General features: G+C 31.8%; 1 protein-coding gene across 2 annotated transcripts in view; it reads right to left on the bottom strand.

Moving 5' to 3' along the window:
• Positions 1-25346, bottom strand: part of scaf6 (SR-related CTD associated factor 6) — an 84130-nt gene that overhangs the window by 26405 nt on the left and 32379 nt on the right. Inside the window, exons 5-14 of one of the 2 annotated variants that reach the window (XM_035366194.2) lie at positions 22891-23028; positions 19848-19924; positions 15897-15971; positions 12003-12114; positions 11847-11897; positions 11696-11734; positions 11439-11570; positions 4679-4843; positions 1345-1513; positions 968-1240 (exon numbers count right to left, since the gene is read on the bottom strand). In XM_035366194.2, the coding sequence (XP_035222085.2) occupies positions 968-1240; positions 1345-1513; positions 4679-4843; positions 11439-11570; positions 11696-11734; positions 11847-11897; positions 12003-12114; positions 15897-15971; positions 19848-19924; positions 22891-23028 (1231 nt within the window). The remainder of the gene's footprint in view (positions 1-967; positions 1241-1344; positions 1514-4678; positions 4844-11438; positions 11571-11695; positions 11735-11846; positions 11898-12002; positions 12115-15896; positions 15972-19847; positions 19925-22890; positions 23029-25346) is intronic. The other variant, XM_035366195.2, reaches the window with a different exon arrangement.

The raw sequence follows: 25346 nt of genomic DNA, 5'->3' as shown, positions 1-25346 counted from the left end.
AATCAAATAAGAACCTAAGTGTTCCTAATCAAATAGTGTGCGAACCATCAGACATCCATCTATCGAACTGCCGGTGGAGAGTCTATGGAAATTCAGAAGGCACGTCGCGTCGCGTTAACACGCAACGCTAGCGCCATCTATCAATTAATCAAAATAATTTCCACAGCTTCAGATGGCTTTCATCAGCTGCATACCACTCAGCTGACTGCTGCTTCGACTCTGGAGTGAAATAGAATCCAAGTTTTGTCCATTGTCACTTACCAATGCAAGAAATCCTGTTTATTGTGAGTAAACAGTGACAAACAGCTCTGTGAATCGTCGATTTGTTGTTGCTTTTGTTCCATTGTGAGCACATGAGGCACCCATTTGGAAAACACTTTTTCATGCCTAACTTTTCATGTAAAATCGTACACACACTTCCAGTTGATATGTTTACCATCTCAGTAATCTCACGAAATTTTACTTTGCAGTCATTCATCATGATTTTCAACACTTGTTTCACATTTTCCGGAGTGGCAGGTTCATTTGGCCTACTCGAACGTGCCACATCATTTGTATCCGTGCGACCGTGCTTGAAATCAGCATACCAATGGCAAATGGTTGTTTTCGATGAAGCAGAGCCTGGATAAAATTTTTAAGTCATTGCTGAGTTTGGATGGTATCTTCCCCCATTAAATAGCAATGTTTTATCAACATTTGAAATTCCTTTTTCTCCATTTTGTCCACAAATGCAAAAGTAGTGTCACTTTCACCAAAGTAGCTTCGCTGTTTCCGGTACGAATGCCATGAAAATCAGACATGTGTCATTTGAAGGTTAGTTCTTTTGAACAACAAAGCCAAGTTGATATTACTACGTCATCTATTGGTGAGTCCCGGGACTTATTGAACGATGTGTTAAGTAATACAATTTTTTTGTATAATACAATAATTCTTAAATAGCGGGGGAAAAAAACCTTGCACAACTAACCCATGGGAGGTACGTCTCTGAAAGGCATAGGGCGACCATAATTATTTACATGAGGAGGTGTCATTCCATATTCAGGAGGCTCTGCAGCATAGGCTGGGGGTGGAGGATGACCATAATGAGGTGAGTAATCATCCATATAGCGACCTGGTCCCATTGGGCGGCCATTTGGATGGCGTGGAGGCAAATCTGGATGTCCATAACCCGTTTCACACATTTCAGATGGAGGAAAGTCATGAGGATGACTAGGTGGTACTGATGATGACTGTTCAGGTGCTGATTAAAAACAAGAGGGGTAAACGAGCGAGTTAAATTAGTCTATTACAAATAAATTTACAAGACAAAAAGAAAATAAAGTTAAAATATAATAATAATAATACGTCTATCTGAAGGCAATCCATCTGCATTTCTGCCTTCAGGTGGACATTCTTCTGGTGGCCTAGCATCAGCTTCAGTAAGTTGTTCCTTCTCTTTCTGCTCTGTGTCTTGTGCCTCTAATGGCCTCATTGGAGCCATATCTGGGCCAGGTTTTGGAGCCTCCTCAGCAACCTTATTCAAACATACATAAAACTAAATATGCAAGCAGAAAACTTACAGCAGTTAGAAAAAATAGTAAATCTCTTTAAAGAATATACATACACTGGCCAATGAATTAGAAACGTTTGAGATTTTCATTTGAATGCATGCTAAGGATGAAGTATTTAAATTTGTTCTATGACATGAGTTACATGTGGTTAGAAAGCTGGTATAAGTAAGGCATAAGACTGCTTTTTATGATAATCGCAGTGAAATCGGTAAAAACGATAGATCTTTCACCATTTGAAAAAGGGCTTATTGTTAGTGCCATTTAGCAGGGGCCTCAATTTCAAAAACAGCAAATCTCACTGGGTTCTCAAAAGCAGCCATATCAAAGGTTTTCAAAAGTTGGAATCAGAATCCACAGTCCTTCTTTAGAAGACGTAACTGCAGTTTGAGCACAGTTTTCCAAGACGGTGATCAGCATCGTCTCCGATGAATTGTACAGCAGAACAGGGACTCAACTGTGCTTTAACTGACACAGATTGTCAACCAAGGCTCTTCCCAACAAATTTTCAGCTCGAACCATGCACAGAGAATTGCAGAGGATAAGAATGCATAGTCCGGTGCCTGTGAGAAAAATCACTCATTTCTGCCCGACAGACAGGAATTCGTTTACAGCGGTGTCGGAAAGAAGACACTAGACATCTGAGGATTGGAAATGGGTAATATGGTTGAATGAATCACAAAACACCTTATTTTGCACTGATGGAAGACATCGAATTTGAAGAGAACCCCATGAAGCCATCTTGCCTTACTCACACTGTGCATGATATGGGGCATGTTCTACTGGCATTGAAGTGGTCCCTGGTGTTCTTCAAGGGTAAACAAACAGCCACGAGGTACCTAGATATACTAGCAGATCAAGTGCACACACCTTGCAATGTTGCACTTTTACTCTGATGGTAACAGATACTTCATAGACGAAAATGCATTACACATCGGGCCTAAAGTGTTCAAAATTGGTTCACTGAACATCAGTCTGATTTCAAACAGTTTCCCAGGCCACCGCATCTTATTCCCATAGAAAATGTGTGGGATATAGTGGAAAGATGCATCCAACAGCACTTTCCTTTTTCGTCTAATTTACAAGATCTAAAAAGCTTCATAGACAATGCACAGTATTCTCTGGATGTAAATGCACTTCAGAAGCATGTAGACTCGATGTCCAAATGAATCAGAGCAGTTATCTGTGCAAAAGGTCGTCCAATAAAATATTGTTCTTGGGTTTCTAATTCATTGGCCAGTGTGTGTATATTAGTACAAAAATATAAAAGCAACAATTAATGACTTGTTAAAATGAATTACATAGAAGAATAAATTTTATAGCAATAAAAACTTGAAATTTTTAATGTAATAAGCTATCTTTTCTATCACTGAAAACCAGGAGGGGGGAATGCTTAAATTTTTATTATGATCTTAAAACAAAAGCTTTAGAAGAAAGGTTTCACAACACAACTGATTATTAAATCGGTGTTATATTCTCGGCATTCTTATAAAGCAAATGTTTAAATGCATCTAGTTCTTTTCCTCACAAGTTTCCTTATAAACAGCTTTTTATAGGAAAGATCACTGAAAGATTATTGAAACAGTAGATAAAAGCAAGTTATTTTATTTTATTTTATTTATTTATTTATTTATTTTGGTAGGTTATTTTTCTGTAAATTAAGAAATGGCAATTTTTTTTTTTTTTTTTTTTTTTTAAAAATTTCTACAAAAAGGAACACAGTATCATTTTGCAATTACTTGTTAACAAATGTTATGATTTAAACATCATGAGATAATTATTTTACTCACTATCGCTATTATATGTGTAATTACATGCATCATGCAACAGTAGCCAATACGCACAATAGCCATTATTCCGGAATAACAGATTCCAGAGAGTTTTGTTTACTATTCTGAGGATAGAACATGGATATAACTAAATTAAAAAGAAAATTTAAACAAATTTAAATTTAAATTTTAACAAACACGTATAAAAGTAAAAAAGTAAAAAAGCAAATTTAAAGCCAAAATAAAGAAAAAAAAAGCCAAAATAATTTTTAAAAAAATTTTAAAAAATGTGCAAACATATAAAAGATTTCATTCTTGAACTAATCTACAATATCATTTAAATTCAGAAGCATAAGTAAATCAAGTGCAAAACCAAAAGACATTTTACAAATTAAATATTATCTTACAATTTGCATGTCCTATAACATATAATTTACAAAAAAACATGAACCTTCACTGGAAATAAAATCTGCTACTAATGATCAATATGAAAATTTTCAACATACGTCTCAGGTTTTTTTAATAACAATTTTTTTAAAAATTGTACACATAATTCTCTATGTTAGTTCATACTTCAAGATACAGCCATACTTTGATAATTCAGTTTAGATCAATAAATAATTTTTGAAAATAAAATAAGACCAAATAAAATTGGAACAACAAATGAAAATGAAAACTTAACAAAAGAAATACACAAATTCATTCCATAAAGTTCCACAGCTCATTCTTCATTTTTAATTGCTGTTAATTTTTACTATTGTACAATTCTCGAATAGGCTGAAGACAAATTGTACATTACATAACACTGACACAATACATTAGATGGAAAAAAAAAAAAAAAAAAAAAAACATAATACAGTCAACACTTGAAAAATCAGAGGCAGATTAACCAAGGCTTGTCTAAGTTTGTTTATTGCAGAATGACAGAAAAATTACTATTACAGACCATTAATAAAGCAAAATTTCTACATGAAATACAAAAAGGGAAGAAAATGTTTGGAACGTTTGCTGTAACAGTACATGACATCACAGTATTTACGATATGTTTTTATCCACAATATGTAATTTTATTGTACATAATCCAAAAATATATAAATATTGCAAAAAATCATCCTTAAACAAGTTGCTGAGTCATAAAAAAAAAATTTACAATACAGCTTTTAATCTGCTTTGCATTGACTCCTCTTCAAATACAAGGGTAATAAAGACAAAAATATTGTACTTTTTACTTTCAAAAATATTCTTACCTTGAAAGCTCATCTAATTTATACAATCAAATGAACTTATTCTTCAAATTTAACTGTTATAATTTAAATAGTATGGAATTACAATACACAAAACAATGCACAATATTACATTTACCTGGGCCATTTGCATTCTGGGATCTTGATGTGGTTGTTGCATAGGAGGTAAGCTTGGCTGCTCATATGCAGGTCGGGGAGGATGCAGATATGGTGCAGCAGCCATGGCTTGCTGTGCTGGCAGCATCACATTTGGGGGTGACTGGAATGCATATGGAACAGGAATCTTTAAAATGAGAAAAATATATAATATTTAAAAAATTAAAGAAAGGAATAAAATCTTGACCAACGACTTTTGACAGTGATGCGTGCAGAATATTATTTAATTCAGGTGAACATTCTTCTAAAAATCTCAGATCCTGTAAAAATATATAGTAAATATAAATAAAAACAAAAATTAAAAAAACAAGGGAATAACCAGATAATTGTGTTCAAGAAGTTTTTATTGTATTACTTGCTGAAACAAAACAAAAATAAATAAATAAATGCTACAGAACTCAGGAGGAAAAAAAGGATATGATTGTTGATCTTGTGTTCAAGTTCTCAAGTCGATTCAAAAAATTATAACTGTGTGGCTTGGATTTTTAAAGAAAGCAATAAAACAAACAATAATCCATTTTTGTAATGTTAAATGCATTCCAAAAACATTACAATAGTATTCAAATTTGCATTAAACAATTTTTTCTCTAAAATGTAACTGAAATGCTTATTTAATAGGAGACAAACTCTTGCAACTAAGATGAATTTCCCACAATATAATGGAGAATATCCATGATTGAATGTAACTCAGCAAAATATGAAAATGAAGTCTTTTTAAACTAAAATTTATGTATAAAAATTCCAGATTTTTAAGAAGTCTCTGAGAAAACACAATATAAAATATACTTCTCAATTCTAATGGAGAAAAAAATTTATTATCCAGTAAAGATATCACTGAAAAGTACACAGAGTTCATTTTATCAGTTATGGTTGGTGACAAATGAGTCTATCAAAAATGTATCCCACATCTATAGAAAAACCTTCATTGCAAAAATTCAAATTTTCATTACATTTGGAGAGAACTGAATTTATGAACCATAAATAATATATCAACTATACATATATATCAGTATTTAAGAATAAAATGTAAAAGCCCGAGACATTTTTTGTCATTTTCAATGAAAAGGTAGGAAAAAATGAAATGCTGGGAATGAATGTAGATACATGGGCAGCAATAATTGCTTTAGGCTAATGATGCATTTTTTGATATAAACAAAATACTTTCCTCATATGAAATAAAGTTGTATTTGAAGTAGAATGAATGAAAGGAAAAAAAAATTCTTAAAAATGAAAAAAAAAAAAAAAAAATTTAAACACTTTATATACGCAAAAATGAATTACAGCAGACATAATATTTTACTGACTCAACAGCAATAATAAAGCTAACAAAAATCAGGGAAAATTTAAAGAATTCTTCCAAACAAAATGTCTCAATTTCTAAAGAGTTGCTGGCTAATCAAAATTTTAATGCCAAATTATATGCAAACACATATTAAGAATGCTGAAACAAAAATACATATTAAGAATGCCAACCTCAGAAAATCTGAGAATAGGACTCAGATGAGTTCCTAAAGGAAAATGACAAAAATGCACCAAAAATAACTTCAAGGGAAAAGGATGAACTTGGGAGTGCCTCGAAAGCTGGATATAAGAGATAGGAAAAATTGGAAGAAATCATTAGAGACATGCTAGAAAAACAATATTAGGTTACAGGGTATGAAAAGCCTTACATGCTGTTATGCACAAGCAGACACCAGGCATTTTGCTGCATGATGCTCATTTTATGGTTTCTAGATTCTACCACCTGATGCCTATCTGAATTTTAAAAGTTCAATGTTGCATCCAAATTCTGTTGTCCAATGTGGCCACCCTGGTTGCACCATCTCTGATAACCCTGACTGCACATTAAGAAACGACTGAATGACAATGTTTTAATATATAAGGAAAATATTTTCCTTTACCATTTATTTAACTTTTTTCTCTTCCACTGCAATTAATTTTGACTTCCCAAATTCAAAAGCTATAATTATCATTATTAAGCAAGTACTTAACCAGGGTTTAAAGCCACATTTTAGTTAAGAAAATAAGCACTTATAAGCACTTTTCAAGCACATTTTAAGAAAAAAATAATAAGCACCTGCCTAATTACGTTATACACAACTGCGTAACCTTAACAGAAAAATTAGACTTTTAATTTAAAATATGAGAAATTCAGTATTTATTAAGAGAGAATGAGCATTACTCAACCATGGAAAACAATTACATTTGTTTTAAAATTTTCAATAACAGTTCAATTTACAGAACTAGTTTACAACGAGAGGAAAAAAAAACTATGCAGAACTAAACTATATTACAAAATGATGAAATTTCAGTTAAAAATAGAGAAACTAAATAATAATAAGCCATATTTATTATATTCACTTGGCATCTAAAAATAGATACAATTTATTTTCCCACTCATATTAATATTTAAATAATTTAACATAAATCAAAATTCTGAACATTTTCTAAATTTTCATTGTACACTGCTTGACATTGAAAATGCAACACCAAAAAGGAGTGATAAGAAAGTGATGAAATTTGGAAAAAAAGACAAAGACAGCAAGCAACAATAAGTGATCTTTATTTGAAAATGATAGTCAGAATACAGAGCGAGAACGACGTCGGCTCACTAAGATGTATGACCACCACGGACAGCGATGCATGAAGAAACACGTCTAGGCATAGTGTCAATAAGAGTGCGGATGGTGTCCTAAAGAAAGGCTCTTCATTCCTTTTCAACCATTTGCCACAGTTCATCTTCTGAACGAGGCAGGGGAAGATCCCACACATGTTCGATTGCTGACCTCTCAGGAGAGTACGGTGGCCAGGAAAGCATCTGTATACCTTGCAGAGCATGTTGGCAGATGCGAGCACTGTGTGCTCGGGCATTATCCTGCTGAAAGATTGCATTAGGAGCCCCTGAAGGTAGGGGATTGCTACCGCCTGCAGTACATTATCCAAGTATCATTAGGCCGTCATAGTGCCCTGAATACGAACTAGAGGTGACCTGGAATCGTAGGCAATAGCGTCCCAAACCATTATGCCACGTTGTCGCTTGGTGGGGTGTTCCACAGTTACTGCCAGATTAGATCTGTCTCCACGTCGATGCCACACACGTATGCTGCAACTGTCACTGGATAAACAAAAGCGTGACTCATCTGAGAACACGACATTTCGCCATTCTGTCATCCACATCGCTCCAGTCCGGCACCATTCTAAACGTTGCCGTCTATGCTGTGAGGTCAATGGCAGTCTTCTTAACGGACGCCGTGAGTGCAGGCCACGTTCAACCAATCGATGGGAAATGGTTCTGGTTGACACGGGAACATCCAGGGTCTCTTGCACATGCTGCAGAATCGTGGTACAAATGACTTGCAGGACCGCCACAGCTTGCGTCGATCAACACGTGCTGACGTCACTCTGGCTGCACCTGCACCCCTCTTTCTTCTCACATTTTCTTGTTCCAACCATGTTCGCCATAGCTGATGCACTGTACTCGCATCCATGTGGGTATCAGCTGCGATTTGACGTAAGGATCAACGCGCCCTCAGTCCGATCACCATAACCCTTGTAAAATCGTCTATCTGCTGGAAATGCCTTCATTGATGGCGGCCTGGCATTCTCTCCTATTACAAGTATCCTCTGGGACAAAAACCAACTTTCTTATAATTCGTCTGGCAGAAATAATGACACGAATATTGCCCATTCTGCAAGTTCCTTCCCTTATATCTTACTTCCCGTGCGTCAGAGAGCTGCGCATTTCACATCATTCGCATAACTCAGTGATGTGCATCTACTCTAAAATTTGCATAAATTTCTGATCACTCCTTCTTGGTATTTTCAATGTCGAGTAGTGTATAACAGATATTGCAAGCAAAGTAATTTAAGTAAAAATAAGTAAAAAAAGGAACATTTCTGAAATCAGAAGACGGGAAATTGCTTCATGCAGTCATCCTTTAACAGTAAAAGCTTAACTAACCGGTACATTCGGAAATTGCCAAATATCTGAAAATTTCGGAATTTGCCAAATATCTTAAAATTAGTCGAGAGTAACTGGAAAAAGATTAGCGGAGGTAGATTGTAGCCATTTTTAGATTTTTTGGCTAAATAATGTATTTGACATTTCGATATGTGCGTCATATAAAAAAATAGCCCAATGGAACTGAAAAATAATCTGCTTAGCAAGCACAATAAAACTTTTTTATCTCTGCGAAATATGGCAAGCGTTATTGTGCAATACGTGCGCCTTAATTCTTCTGCATGTGATATTACGCAATCAGGATCAACAGATTCAAAGAATAAATAACTAAATAAAGGAATTCGTCTGGTCACCATGATGCGCCCATGTGGCATATTTATCACTGAGCAGGACACGTCACGCTTTGCACGATATCCCTGCCATACTCATATTGATTAATATCTGAGGTGTTTTTTATTCTAATTTTGAACAGAGTGCATTAAATTTCTGGAATAGAATCATTCTTCGCTTGGGTTGGTAGACCACAGAACTTTTAGCGCTATTCAATCCAGGTTGGAAAGTGACCAAAAAAAAGGAAAAAAAAAAGTCTGTTGCTTGCTTTGCAGCAAACTGTAATGGTTTCAATATTCGAGATTTTGCGGAGAAAAGGGATAAACCCGCAACTTCCGTACTGCATAATGCATTCGAAAAAAAGAAAAATTATTTCGACTATTCGATTAGTTTCACTTTATTTATGCCATTCCGAATATTATTCCTTAGAAAGTGGTGGTGTATTTAATTATGGCAAAGCACACTAGGGCTATTTGCCTAAAGGGAGGGATGCCTTCGTGGAGGACTTTCTAAGGGAAACTGGCTCCTATACACGTTACACATGGGGAAAACCATGAAAACGCCCATGCAGCCAGCCCTTTCGCGAGATTCGAACCTCGGACTGAACTACCAGTGTTCAGCGACTTTACCGCTCAGCCGCTGGTGGGCCCTATTCCTTAGAAAACTAATTCATGTTAAAACACACTTACTCATTTTAGAAGTTTATCTATACTCCAGCAGTTACTGCAAATATATTATTATAAATATTCATACATATGCTAATAATACAAGCATAACGATCGTAAAAAACGTGAATATGAACTGACCACATGGAGCGAGAATTTAAATTATTAAAATCTTGATAGAAATTCAAATGTGTGTAGTATTGAGTGGAAGCAAAAGAATACGGAATGTACCGGCAAATTTTCTACCACTTTCGCAATTCCTTGACCAATAGCACGAGATGCACCTGTCTGTACTCACGCGCACCAAAGGTTACATTTATGCAGAGAAAGTGGTGAAAAGCTATTTCTGGGAGTATGATTCCCCATCTGACTTTCCATATAAAGAAGAAAAGTTGTTTATTTAGTTTCGGTACACGGGGAAAATGTGCGTTCATTAAAAAAAAAAAAAAAAAAGCACTAAAAGCAAAAAATAAGCACTAAAAACAACAACAACAAAAAATAAGTGCTTTAGAGAAAAAGTAAGCACCTATAAGGGCTTTTATATTTTATTTCCAAATATAAGGACATAGGCACTTGTAAGGATCGGTATGAACCCTGTTAACATTACTAAGTAACTATTGAAGAGGAGATTTAAAAAAAAAAAAAAAAAAAAAAGAAGAAGAAGAAGAAGAAGAAGCATGATATTTGCAAATGGCTCTCTCTGGTAAGGAACTGAAGCATTTGTGGAAGGTTCTATAAATGAACTCACATGAACAAAAGGTTGGATACTTGAAGTAGTTTTTATGCAATTTCTTTCCCTACCTAAATTTTAATTAGTATATAATAAATTACACATGGACACAAAATATTCCTCATCATATTAACATGTATATATAACATTATATCTAACGATTTTATTTATCATTCTATCAGATGATTTATTTTTAATAAAAACCATTTTGTTCCTTTACCCAGCAAGAGCAAATCAGTTGACTTAAATAATAGTCTTTTTAATGACTAAGTAGTTTCTATTTTCAATGACATTTCAAATTCCCACTTTAAAAACAAACAAAAAAAAAAAAAAAAAAAAAAAATTCTCTTAATAGGCATCTAAAAATAGAATGCATTAAATATAAACAAAATACACCTAAAACAAGCGATAGTCAAAGGAGATTCTTTACAAAAACTGCTTTTATTGATTCTTGCATCCATGCTATTATCTCTTCAATATGCAGAACAAGCTTTGGTTTCTTAGATAAAAATAAATAATGTTGAAGAGTACTTTACACACTATAATATTTATTAACTTAGTGTCCCAGAAGCTGCTTAGTGCAAAATGGTTTTTGAATTTTTGTAACAAAGTTTGCCAAAATATTCCCTTATTACTTAAATTAATTCTCAAATTATATTTTCCTTTTGTTTTTTCAATGGCACTTGCTATTCCTAGATTCCTAGATAACTGCTAGCAGTTTTTTAATACAGAAACTACAACATAGGAAATCTTGCTCTTAATTTTCTTAAATTTACCACCTAGAAAAATGTCACAGAGCTTATGCAATTCTTAAAATATATTTCAAACTACTAAATAAAAAACTATATGGCCAATTACATTATTCCAAACCAGCATCCTCCCCCCCTTAAAAAAAAAAAAAAAAAAAAAAAAAAAAAAAAAAAAAAAAAAACGGCTACTTTAATAAGTTATTTACAATTACACAAATTTCAGCTTCAAATTCATTGCCTTTAAAGGAAAGCAATAGCTGGCATAATGGTTAAAGCAAATATATTACCTGCATTTGGTGCATTTGCCCAGTTAAATGAGCAACAAAATCTTGATGCTGTTTTTGAAGAAGAGAATATTGAGCCTGAATTGCAGTTGTAATGGGTGTGATTAAGCTTGCATATTCCGCAATCAAACCAGCCTGAGAAAAAAATTCACATGTTAAATCCTGAATTATGCACATAAAACAATATTTCAGCTACCTTTACAAAAAAGAAATTTTTCTCATTATTTAGTATGAAAGAAATCTAAATAAAAAGAACTTACCTGATAAGCAGCCAATGATGCAGCAGGATTTTGAAGTTGCTGGAATAAAGTTTAAATAATTTTTTATGTTTATAATTGTATATTTCACATAAAATTATCTTGCTGATCACAATGCTGATTTTTAAATACATCTTAGAAATAAAATACTTACATCTAACACCTCTTGAGAAAAATATTTGTTTGTTTCCCATAGCTTATGCAACTGAAAAATTGTAAAAAGTTTTAAAAGAATAATTATAAAATTACTGAATATATAAATGAAAGAAATAACTTACTATAATTCAAGATAAAAACATAAAATGCTTACTTTTGACAACTTTTGTTGTTTTTCAGCATCTACGCCAATGCTGGTAGAGCAAAATATAGGGACCACAGCCCGATCCAGTATTTTTTTCAAATCATCTGCATTCTTGCGAATACTAGGTAAAACAAACAATATTTTCTTAAGATATGAAATTCATACTTAAATTTTGACATATTTATGCTGATTACATTGCGACAGCAACTCAATTGAAACAGATAAAAAAATCTGATGTGTACACCACGACTTCCTTGTACGGAATATTAAATTACATGCATTTTCCCCACCATTTCATTTAAACTTATTTCTTCAAATTTCATTACAGATGTATTCCTCAAATATCTCAAAATATCTTTATTAAAAAATTAAAAAATACATAAAAATATAAAATACCAAATACAGTTAAAATAATTAAAAAAACAATTTTTACAATTAAAATTAGAGTTTCTATGCAAAAACAAGCAATTTGGCCAGTGGGCAAGAAGGCAGATTTTTTGGTACACAAAACTGAAAGTTTATTTTTGGTCCCACTAAGCAAAAAGACACTGAAGGTGCAGAAACTCACTATTCTGCAAAGTTTAAAATGTAAACAAAATGGCTGCTATGGTAAAAAAATTAGGCTTAGCCCCACTTAACTTTCCAGCATGCGCTTATGTGCAAAATTTACGACAAATTCAGTTTTTAATGCACATTTTTCGCATATTGAAGCTGAGACGTCTGAAGGTCATTTCCATTCCTCCTTTCTACCTTTCCCTACATCATAGAATGTGCCAATAGGAAGTCATTTGATTTTTTTTAAACTGGGCTTTTGTGCTACGTGGGAGCTTTTTCATAAAATTTACGACACACCTGTGGTTGTATTTTAAAATTCAGAAAATAATTTTGTCCTCAAATATTTTGTAATTTTGTGTTATTAATTGCCGCATATTATTTTAATTTGAATACATTTGGCTCTGTAAATTTTATATTGTGTTTCATGGCAAAAAAATATGTGCAACCAAACAATAGCAATTTTCATTCCTTACTTTCTTTTATTTCTATTTTTTAGAAATAAATAAAAACATTAAAGTTAGTTTAAAGTGCGTTTTTGTAACCAGTAAGAAGCAAATTTCCTTGCAGAATCAAGTAAAACTTACTTTTTTTCCTTCCAAGGTGTTTTCCTTTTTTATTGTCTATACAGTCAAAAGTCGTTAATCCGGACTCGTCGGGACTTCGGATTATAGATCACCAGTTTAAATCTGGTAAGATGGCATGCAGAAATTATAAAATTAAAAATATGAAACCGTAATTTATGAAATAAAGAACAATTATGATCTAAAGAATATCAAAATTTACAAAAAAAAAAAAAAAAAAAAAAAAAAAAAAAAAGAGGCTTAATATTTATTTGTTTACTTTATAAACATTTTTTTCAATGTAAGTTGTTTCGTTTTTTTATGTGATAATACATTCTCTTTAATTCTATAAACAGACATAATTTCTTGTTCACTTACAAAGTTCTGCTGTTCAAGTAAATTGCTGTGTCGAGAATACCGATTAATTTGTCAATCAAAATTTTTTCGTTTTCAATAACCTCTGTCACTTTCTTTGCTATCGGAAGTGAATTATAATGACGAGGAATTTGATTTAAATCATATCAAAGATGGAGTACATCGAGATGAAATAATACATTTAGTAAGGAATTATAAGCCAAATAAAATAAAATCATCTGCCCTGAAGATAAGGATAGTGCTGACAGATCAACTTCCAATTCATTGCGCACCGCGGCGTTAAAGATAAACAAACGTTAAAGTTTAGATAAACAAAGGATATGCCTTTATCCATTTTTTGCAGCAATTCCACTTTTTGTTTGATGGACATCGGAACATGCTTTCGCTTTGTAGATCCTTTGATAGCTCCAGAATCGGAAATTCTTTTTGACATAATCGAAAGCTCAAGCTTACTTTTATAAAATTGCTCTAACAGTCTGCAAAAAATAATAAGCCGGATACAATTAGAAGATTAAGGAACAGCGCAATCTGCAACATTAACTGAATTAGATAATTTTAGCTTAGCTTACATCGTCCGTTATACATTAAACGCGCATTCATAAACGTATTTTGTGCGCGCGCACACGCCTATTTGCAGCCGTAAAGACCTTACATGCATGCGTCAAAGTTTGTAGCTTTGAGGTCCAGATTATAGATCATTCCAGATTATGGGTGTCCGAATTAATGACTTTTGACTGTACTTGTCTTTGGTGAATATTAAAATCAGCTTCGATTTTAAAATATAATTATTAAATAATAAATTACAAATTTTCCATAATGAAATACAACATTGCATTTCCATTTCACTAACATAAGAACTTAAAAATAATTTACTTATATCTGAATGTGATATCATTTGTATTTTGCAATAATAAGATTAATATTTTATTTCTTAACAAATTTATCATCAACGTTCACTCATTTCTGTTGTTTTTCGTGCCAAAAATGGTAAAATAACGGATGTCGTAAAAAATATGATGCTCATGTTAAATTGCCAAGTACACATGCTGGAAGGTTAAACAACTTTTAAATTGTTGAAAATTCTACAACTATTGCACACAGATTAACTTGGCATAAAAACCTTAACTGGAAGATAAGAACAACATCATCCAGTCATAAAAATGCCCAATTTACAAACATATAAAAAATAATAATAAATAAATTAAAAAAAAAAAAAAGAGTTCATACAGCTGAAAAGATAAGTAAGAGTAAAGAGAGAGAAAAGACTAGGTTGCCATTAAGACTTCAACTGGAGTGAAGAATTTTATTTTCCTTTATTCACTTAAGAGAAGAAAAGTAATCTGTACATTAACTAAATGAAGGTTTTGGTTTTAGCCATTTCTATTGAAATATAATACGTATGAAGGTTTTTCCAGCTTAAATAGTTTTTATTTAATAATTAATGTATAAAAATACATTAATTATTAAATAAAAACTCTAACACAAGATTTATATACATGATTGAACATCATGTACAGAAATAGGTTACTCTTCCTAAATTTTTTGGGTATCATTAAAAAACTTTTCTCAAATCATATCTCAGCAGAATTGCACAATTTTTAGAAAATACAAGTTAAAACAATGTAAAATTTTAGGGAAATTATTAAAAAATTAAGACAAACTAGGACAGTTTCATGAAATTTTAGGGTAACCCTAACCCTTGAGGAACATACTAATGTCAAGCATGTAAAGGGAAGAAACTATCTCAAAGTGTTTACAACATAAAACTTCTTGCTGGGATAGTTCCTGAAACAAAGGATATTTGTCTGTTTTACTGGCGAGCAAAGTATCAAGGATGAAATGTCACAAAGTTTAGCCTCTCCCTCTAAATAGACTGCACTCTGTAATGGAAACTGGGTGCAAAAAAAACTTTTTTCTTTCCCAAAATAAAAATTTTTACTAAAAAGAGAGAGACAGGGGGATTGTATTCGTGACCATTTTGATTTTTGCCACTTGAATTTGGGCAGAGGATAAAACATCCCTTTCTCAGAACAATGCAATAGCTTCATTTTCACCTGAAGGTAAATTAAAATTAGCAAAATTTAAATTCGGGAAGGGAGGAATTTCTTTTGGAAAAAAAAAAAAAAATTATTTTGTACATCTTATTACTTAATTTGGGGTTTGCTATTATTTGGCAATAAATGCCCTCAAACTTGGTGACTGATCGCAGGTAAAACTGACATTTATAAAAACAAAGTGTTATCAATGAATTAGGACAATTATGATAAAACAAATGATGTAATTATAATCTCAAATATATTGATCAATATGTAACAGTTACTATACAGCAAAAAATATGTACAGTATGCAGATGGTTTACAGTTAATAGCAAGAAACGAAAACTCATTTTAATAAAATTACAGCATTCATTTACCAGTGATGCAGAACATCATTTATTAGATAAACAAGTCGAAGCTTGGCTTCAAAAGTTGCTCCTGGGTCAGTAACTCTGAAGGAAAATAATTATTAAAATTAATGATTACATATAAATAAAACAGAATGCACAGCAATATACTACAAATGAAAAGTTAAGAGTCTGATTTTCACAATAACGTTTTCAATAAAGACTGTCTAAATATTCATTATTAAAGAACAATAAAAAATAAAATATTATTAAAATTAGGCCTGTTCGACATTTTGTCTCAATTCTTGCTATTTGAATAAAAACTTAAATTTGTTTTAAATTATCTAATTGAAATCATCATCATCAGAACATGCAAAATCGGCATTCAAAGGAACAAATGCTTAGAATTTCTCATTAAAACAATAATAAACAGTTGCACAGTTCAAATTATTTATCTAATTATAAATACAGTAGTACTTTGGTTTGTGTCTGCTTTGAAATTTGTCCAACTTGGCATATGTCCTGTTTGGATATGATAATTTTCGTTTAGAATACAACTCAAGTTCAGTGAATCATGACTACATGCACTACACATGTTCACCTCTTTTGATACAATTTTACGACAGTGGATGCGTGTCGGTATGCGCCAGGTTACTACTCAGTAAATAATCCATACTACAACTTTCAAGTGGTTGTTTTTAAGTGGTTTTGCATCTTTTCTTTTATGGAAATTTTCTATAAATTCATTAGCAGTGATTTTTAGGAAAGTTAATGAAAAACATGAAGCAATGAAGAAAATTGTTAAGATCATCATGATGGTGGGGAAGGGGGAAAGAGATTGTTGAAAAGTATGAAAATGGAATGCATATCCAGGACTTGGATATTGCATACAGTATGCTCAGAGAGAAGGTGTCTATAGTTGTGAAAAACACAGACACAAACAAAGATAAAAGATGTTAAAAAATTGCTTTTGATCTGGACAGCAGGAAAACATTTATGTACAATGCTTCAGTTATTTACAGTATATATATTTCACCAACCGCACTTGTATTAAACAGTGTTGTAATAATAATGCTAGGCTATTTTAATAAGAATATCTTGTTTTGATTTTATTTCTTATTGATAAAATTAGTCTGGTATACATATAAGGATCTGGAACACATTAATGATCTATACCATGGTACCACTATATAATGTATTTTAATAATGCCAAGGTAATAATTCACTTGTTTATTTCTTTCATAAAACCTAATTCTTTTATCACACATAGAGCTAATACAATGAATCCTGACAAAATGCATTCATGTAATTTAATTTAAAGAAATGTGGCAATAATATAAACATACAATTTTTTAAATTTTCATTCAACTTTTATGTAAAAAAGTAAGTACAGGTTTTCTTTTTCAATTCATCTTGCAATATTCAATTAGGTTAATTTTAATACAGGATTTACAAAAAATATTTAATATCTTATTCAAGTATGATAATTTAAAAATTATCAATATTTTTTATACAATATTAATAATTTAATAAAAAATTTTATGAATAAAATATTCAGTCTGTTTATTTATTTTTGCATTCAAAATTGTATTACAGGCCAATGACTATATTTAAAAGAATATTATGGTTTGATGACTACCACATAGTTCAGTTACTTAGTAGAGAACCTCTGCATCAGCCTCAAAAACAACTAATGTGTAAGCACATGCAATAGTTACTAGTCAAAAAGACTAAATACCTATCTCCTAAACACTAAATACACCATCCAACCGGTATAGTGGTTAGCATCGCTGACTGCCGTGCTGAAGGGCCCGGGTTCGAATCCTGGAGAAGGCATGGATGTTTGTAAATGTATAGTATCGGTGGGGCATGGGGCACTCTAAATATGCGCAAGTCGAAAGTCTTCTCATGTGGTTAGGTGAAAAGGGAGAGGGGGGGAGACCTTTGGACCCATTCCCCCCAGAGTGCTCTCCATCGAGGGTGGAACTGAACCAAATTGCACTATCACCTGTTAGGTGCTCAGAGTTGTTGCCAACAACAGGCGTACTCTTGCGATCCTTGTCACGAGGAATTTCATGGGCTTGGGCTGCTACGTCAGACAAGTGAGCATAAGCAGCAATGACAACAACCACTAAATGCAGTTTTTATTGCTTGTGTCCTTTTAAAAATATAATTGGGAAACACTAAAGACAATATTCATTAAATGTAAAGGAAAAAGAAAAAAGAAAAAAGCTGTTTTTTCCCCCTATTACTAAATATACTTCTATGATCAGTTAATTTATCAAATTTCTGAAATGATTAAGCCCTAAAAGAATGAGTAACTCTGGGGGGGAAGAAAGGAAAAAAACTGCAACTCTTAATTACTCTACATATTACAGTTCCTCGGGTGATTTCAAAGATTTTCTCTCCAAATGCATAATGACTGAAAATTATTTTATTTCTACTTGAGATGGGACATGTTCCCAAATGGTTCTTACACCTAGAACCTTCGGAATAACATCTTCAGACACAGCCCCTAATTGGTATGGAAGAGCATAGTGAAACCTCATCTCATAAACAAATTATTTGAATAAAAAATGCCTCAGATGACAAACACTCATGTCAGAAATACATAATTTTCAGAAGTGCTTAGAAATAAAGAATGCCACATATTAGTACTGAAGGACTTCCTTAAACAACACTGTAATACTTTCCTTTACTATCATTCACAAAGCCTGATAACAAGTAAATTATAGGATAATGAATTTGCCCTGGAAGATATTATGACCAGATTGTGTTGGAGATAGATTTTAAATGCTCTGACATTTTAGGCCATTTTTTTGTTCTGATCACTCACTCCCCGATGAAAAATATTTACTAAGGAACTCAGTATATTGGCAAAATAGGCAACTCAGGATGCTGTACAAATGCATTAATGTGGCAATCCAGGTATGCACACATGAACAGCAGACGAGTGCAGATTTCACCCTTCCAAATTTGATTCATTTTTCTGATTAGTAATTGTTTTTGGTATCGATTACACTTTTTTCCCCTTATAAGGAATCATAATGGGAATGTGGAGTTTGAAAGCTGATGAAATGAATGCATTGCTGAAGTATGGCATTTTGCCCAAGAATACAAAAATTCGCATGCCTTGAAGTTGTACTTCTCAAACAATGAAATTTTATGCAGTGTGAAAAATTAGAAGTAGAGTGTTAGAATGTAAGTCAGAAATTGAAGACAGCCACAAGTGGTTTGCAACAGCTATTGGCTTCATTTATTGTTGGACAAAAGAATATACATCTGTGAAAATCTGTAAACAAGAACTGGTATTATTATGGCAATTGTGCAGCTTGAGACTAGTACATCAACTTTCTTAGGTGACTGTGATAATGGCTGCAGCACAACACCTGCACAATTTTTAAGAGTCTTGGTTAAAATCTACACCAAAATTGTTACTCTGCCTAACTGTATAAGTAAAACAGAGTTTAGTCAAAGTTACAGCAGTCAAGCCTTATAGTTACCCTAGATACCACCTTCATTTATTTATTTTGAAAGGACGTTTAAGGTCTGACTATAGCAGGGATTCCAAACCCTTTAAAAAAAAATGGTTTCCGTTATCAAATCCATTAAATAAGGACTTTTGTCCATATTAGCCAAAACTAAGGCCCAAACACTGTTTCCAAAAAACCTACGGACATATAAAGTACTTTAAGGTCTGTATGAATCTTGCAGATTTTAATTTGATGCAATCATTAGTGCACTAGTGCTATCTGGAATGAATTATTCATGAGCAATTTCAAATTAAATTGCATGTGACCTTAACAGCAATAATTTCTTACACATATAAACACCAAAACCAAAGGTTAATTAAGTAATGCACAAACAACAACAAAACAAAACAAAACAACAACAACAACAAAAAAAAAAAAAAAAAAAAAAAAAAAAAAAAAAACTGCAATTTAATTACATACATATATACACAATATTAATAATACATACTTTTTTAAAATATACAGGATAACAACTTCTGAACGCGGATAGTTGGTCGCATGAGCAAAAATCCACCCTTTTCCATTCTAAAAATTTGAGAAGAATTAATATTTTCATAATTACCTTGCAGTTACAAAAATAAATAATTAAGTTTGTATTAAGTTTTAAACAAATTATGCACATATATCATACATATTCCCATTACAATTTACATATCATATTTATTTCAATATTTCCCAAACTGTTTCTGGAACATATACACATACATGTAAAATAAAAAATCAAACTACAATTTAAATATCATATTTACTTGCATTGTTCAGACCTTTTTTTCATTAATTTTTATCTTATGAAATTCAAAAGGGAAAAATTAAGCAGCGCATACCAGTTTTAAAGGCAAGTACTTTTAATGCTCTCAGTTTTCCTCTCACAAAACATCCATTGCTTTTTATTCATATATTGCATAATGTAATGATAGATCAAAAGTTTATAAATCATATGTTCAAAAAGCTAGAGGGGAATACGAATAAATTTTACATATTCCAGAAAAATGGATACATTCATTTCAACATCATAGTCAGAAGAATTTGACATACAGAAACAATTTGGTATAGTAAAATTTTGACTATCTGGAAAGCTTCAGAAATGCCCAAATGCCAGATAGTTGAGTGCATAAAAGATATAATTCATAAGAGAAAAATCAAATGAATAGAAGAAGAAATGTATAAAGCCACCTGAAAATTTCTTTTTTTGAAATCGTTGAAAAGCACTTATTTGCAGAGAAAAGATTCTGATCTTTTCTATCCAGAGGGATGAATGATGGGAAAAGCTGTCAGCATGATCTCATCCTCAAGTGTAAATACCGTATATACCCGCGTATAAGTCGACCCCCCACTTCCGAAATCGATCGAGAAACTTCGAAAAAAAATTTTTTTTAAGTACTACATTTATTCAAAATCATCTGAGAAAAAAAAGTAAATATACGATAAAAAATACCCTGGTAAATAAACAAAATCAAAATCCTTCAACGTGTCCGATTCACGGTCAGATTTGCCAAACATTTCATAGAACTCTTCTGTCGTCATTGGCTCGTCATCATACATATTTTCAGTCTCGAACTCTGTATTGTTACAATCACTACTAGAGCCTTCGCCATCATTTTCACTTTCAAAAACAGCATCATCTTCCGTGCCGTCTAGTTCGTTGCTAATACAACATTTTTTAAATGATTTTATAATCATTTCAGACGGTATTTTGTTCCAAGCATCTTTAACCCACTGAGCAATTAATGTAATATCGGGCTTTTTAATGCTACCTTCTAGAATTTGAAGTTGGCTGAAAATTCTTTGGTTTAATCCAAACTTACTCTAGTTAAAGTATGAAACTCTACGATTAGTTTGCCACATAATTTAAGTCATGAAATTACTTCAAGTAAGTGACTTATTTGATAAGTCGTCCAATTTGAGTGCGGGAAGAAAACAACAGCATTATATAAAGAAATTTTTGAACTTCCGATTTTTAAAATTTTTTATGGCCCCATGTATAAGTCGACCTCTCCACTCTGAAGTCTTTTTTTTGTCCAAAATATCTTGACTTATACGCGGGTATATACGGTAGTGGCTGTATATAATTTCAATATATATCATGCTGTTAAAAGTTCATAAATAGAAAAATATTGATTCATTCTGGAGTGTTAACTAACAGTTACATTAATAATATTTCACAACTTATTTAATAAAATTTATTGTTGCATTTATATCAAATCCTATCATTATTTTGTTCACCCCATTTTTAAACAAGACAATATGAAACTGTTAAGCTCACTAAACATAATTACCATCATTATTGATTGCATCAATTTTTACAATCCAAATTCTAAAACATATGGCCCAAGGCCTAAACTAATGTATTAAATATCCCATGTACACACTATTATGAGGATTAAGATTTGAGGATAACTAATTGTGGCACACCAAATTAAACCTTTAGGATTAAGTTTATTAATGCAATTAAAATGTCCCATATGCTATTATACACTATGAAGACACTTAAGATTTGATGATTATTAAACAGCATACCAAATCAAATACTGAAGGTTATAACTCAAGGATGCCTATCTTACAAATAGTGTCTTACTTTCTCTCTTCCTTTACCTTGCCCCCTCTTTATTCTTCATTCTGCTGTCTTCTGCAGCTATACACTTTATGACAGTTGGTTGAAGAATGGCAGATTAGCCTTCCAATAGTTGTTTTAAAACTTAGAAATATATGGTAAATTGGTAAGAAGTTCTCTATTTTAGCAGATGTTCAATTGCTTCAAAAAAGTTTTCCTAGTATGAAATTTGCAGTCAGAATAGAAAACAACCCCGTCTTGAATTCTCATAAGAAATTAAACTGATAATTGCAACTCACAAAATGCAACCCAGCAAAAATATTTCAAATGTTCTTTCTTCATCCTGCTCACAAAACTGTTTTTCTCCCCCTTCTTAAAAATTTTTACAAACTGTGCCCTCCAAGTTGCATAAATTAGAATATTAAAACATATAACAGACTGAGGAAAACAAACTCAACATTTAGAGAAAACTTCTTTTAAGTTTTTGGATAGGCAAATTTTGAGAAATGATTTAAATAAAATGATGCTACAGTAAAACTAAAGACATCACATCAATACTCAACTTTTACAGGAATGTACTGTGATCAATCTTCAGTAGTAACGTTTAGTTGTATCATAATTAATATTTCAAAAATTGCGAGAGTTCATACTGGCTAAATTAATAAGGTTCTTACAGTAATAGAATTTTACTTAACAGATAATGACATTACAATTCTAATGATCAGCACAAGTGGTATGGAAATACTGCAACATAAAGATAGTAATTTTAATCCTATGTATATTTTTGGCCATAAAAATGCAAAACTTGCCAATATAAAATCATGAAATTTAACTGAATAGAGTTAATACAATCAAGTTAAAAAAAAAAAAAAAACTATTATTTATTACATTATTATATACAGCTGCATTTCAAAATAAGAAAGAATGGATTTTACATTACCGATATTGAATCTTTGGTGCAACTATCAATAATAGGTTGCAAAACACTATCTAATTCTTTTAGGTCCAGTTCATTCTCACTCGCTAATTTAGAAAGTTTTTCATCCTGAGCTTTGCGAATAACTTCATCTACTTGAACCTTTAAAAACACACAAAAACAATTCAAACCATTAAAATTAAATATATACTAATATAAAATTCTACATATAGAAAATATATAACTTTCCATGATGCTGCATTTTAAAATTTGGTAAAGTCGCAATTGTTGGTGACTAATTTTTTACCAAACACACATGAAAAACAATAACCATTTTAAAAAATGGCAGCGCACTGAAAATTATATCATACAAGCAATGAATTAATGAAATTAAAAATGCAAGAAATATCCAAAATGATATAATGAAAATTGCATAACAAAAGCATCTATAAAGAAAGCACTCAAAATTACATTACAGTAAAAAAATAATTCAATTAAAAACACAACAAACATCTATAATAACACACTTTCTTTTTTTTTTCCCATTGCCTTTTGTGCATGTGTTTTAACTAAAAAAGATATCTAAAAAAAATTCTAGAATTCTTGGCATTCCAGAGTTACTTGGCCATGCTCTCTACGTTCACATCGACCTGTTTTAACTAAAAGAAAATCAGAGAGATGCAAAAATTAAATTCAAGGAATGTGCATTCCTACACTTTCTATTACTAGGCAAAACACCACATTTCTGAAAAAATGCGACACCTTGTTCTCCATTAGCAGGAAAGCTCCACAGTAGCATAATTCATTAGGACCAAACAAACAAACTTTAAAAAAAAAAAGGGGTGAAAAATCTGAAAGGTTTCAGATTTTAAATTAACTTTTAAGATTTTAAATTAAAGGGGCATTTTTTTTAAAACATTTTTTGTGTTACACTTATTTATTAAATGTCACGTTCTTCGCATATAAACCATAAAATTCAATTCAACAGCAATATCGCAAAATAGTTTTAAAATGTGCATATATTTAGAATTTCCGATACAGAGACTCACACGCTGGAGATAAAAATGTTTTTCTGTACAACACTGTCACTACTTGCTTTGAAAACTTTGAATTTGTTAATCAAAAATTCATTTTACTAAATATGAAATCGATAATAAAACACATTCCAAATTTTAAATTTGGGCCTCCACATGTCCATACGTGTAGGAGGATTACGTCATTCAAAATTCGATGGCTCTATGTACCATTGTTTTATGACAATGCGAGAAACATACATACATTTAAGCAGATTTTTCATTATTTAGTTTCTTTAATTATAATGCAGGACTCTAACATTTGGTGGCAACAGCTTGAAAAGTGTAACAGACATTTATAGTGAACCAACGCAAAATTGCAAAATGAAAACAACAGTCCTTCAGGGACAAAGCCCCTTCAGACTAAAAAAATACACCAAGTAGAAAACACATTAATGGCCCTCGAATTTCAAAATCACATGCATTATGAAGCCCTTATACACAGTTACAATGTCTCAGGTGGTATTATAAGTGCACAACCAATAATGGGTTGCCAGACAAATAAATCTTCATAAAATGTTAGGTACTGCGCTTTGCCCAGTGATTCTTGCCAAGGCTGAGAAAATAATCGGAATATAACAAAAATTCTTTTCTTTTCTTTAAATAGTTAAAAGAAATCTTTAGTTCCTTCTTTTAAGCAAATATTTACCATTAGTGGGTTAATTAAGCTGCATTTGTTTGCAGCAAGTTGTTCCCAATGCTGCATAAAAGGCTGTCAACAAAAATCTGGTTTTTACACGGAGGATAACAGAATAACCTTTGTGGCCACATTACAGTTCATTTATAGCTGATTCTGAAATGATATTTGGCATGATAGCAAAATTCAAAATCATATTAAAAAGTTTGAAAGTTTGTGTAATTATCTACAGAAATTGTTCTGGATAAGAAAGCAAATTGCAAGAAAGGTGGAGAAAACAAAACTGTAGAGAAGTTGATGAATGTTTGTTCTTTAAGGAAATAAAAAATGCTGGAAGATGGAAATGATAATGAAGGTGTCTCTTTAGTCGCCAAAAACGTTGCAAAGACAAAATGACTGGAGAGAAATGAAAAATATTATATTTTTTTAACTATGCAGTTATACAGTATATAATCTGCGATACTGTAATTTTCAGTTTACTTTTATGGATATCATGAAAGAAGCCAACATTGATACGGTCATAGAAAAAGAAAATATATTAAGAACTTAAAACAAGTATTTGTAACAGTTTTTAAAACTACAGAATTTTTTTAACAAGGTGTCAATTTAAGTATTAATTAATTTAAGTAATAGCTTAGAACAAAGAAATAGCTTTAAGCATTTAGGAAATTTTAATCATATTAAATCAGTTTGTAGAAGTTAAAAACATTAGTTTATTATTTCATAGTTGCTTTGAATTTCAAATTATGTTTCCATTATGTTATTCATAA

The sequence above is a fragment of the Stegodyphus dumicola genome, chromosome 2, assembly GCF_044657685.1.
Source record: "Stegodyphus dumicola isolate Sdum_Otavi_A_Nest chromosome 2, ASM4465768v1".
Classification (NCBI taxonomy): domain Eukaryota; kingdom Metazoa; phylum Arthropoda; class Arachnida; order Araneae; family Eresidae; genus Stegodyphus; species Stegodyphus dumicola.
Note: the sequence above shows the minus strand (reverse complement) of the source record. Positions and strands in the feature narration are given on the sequence as shown.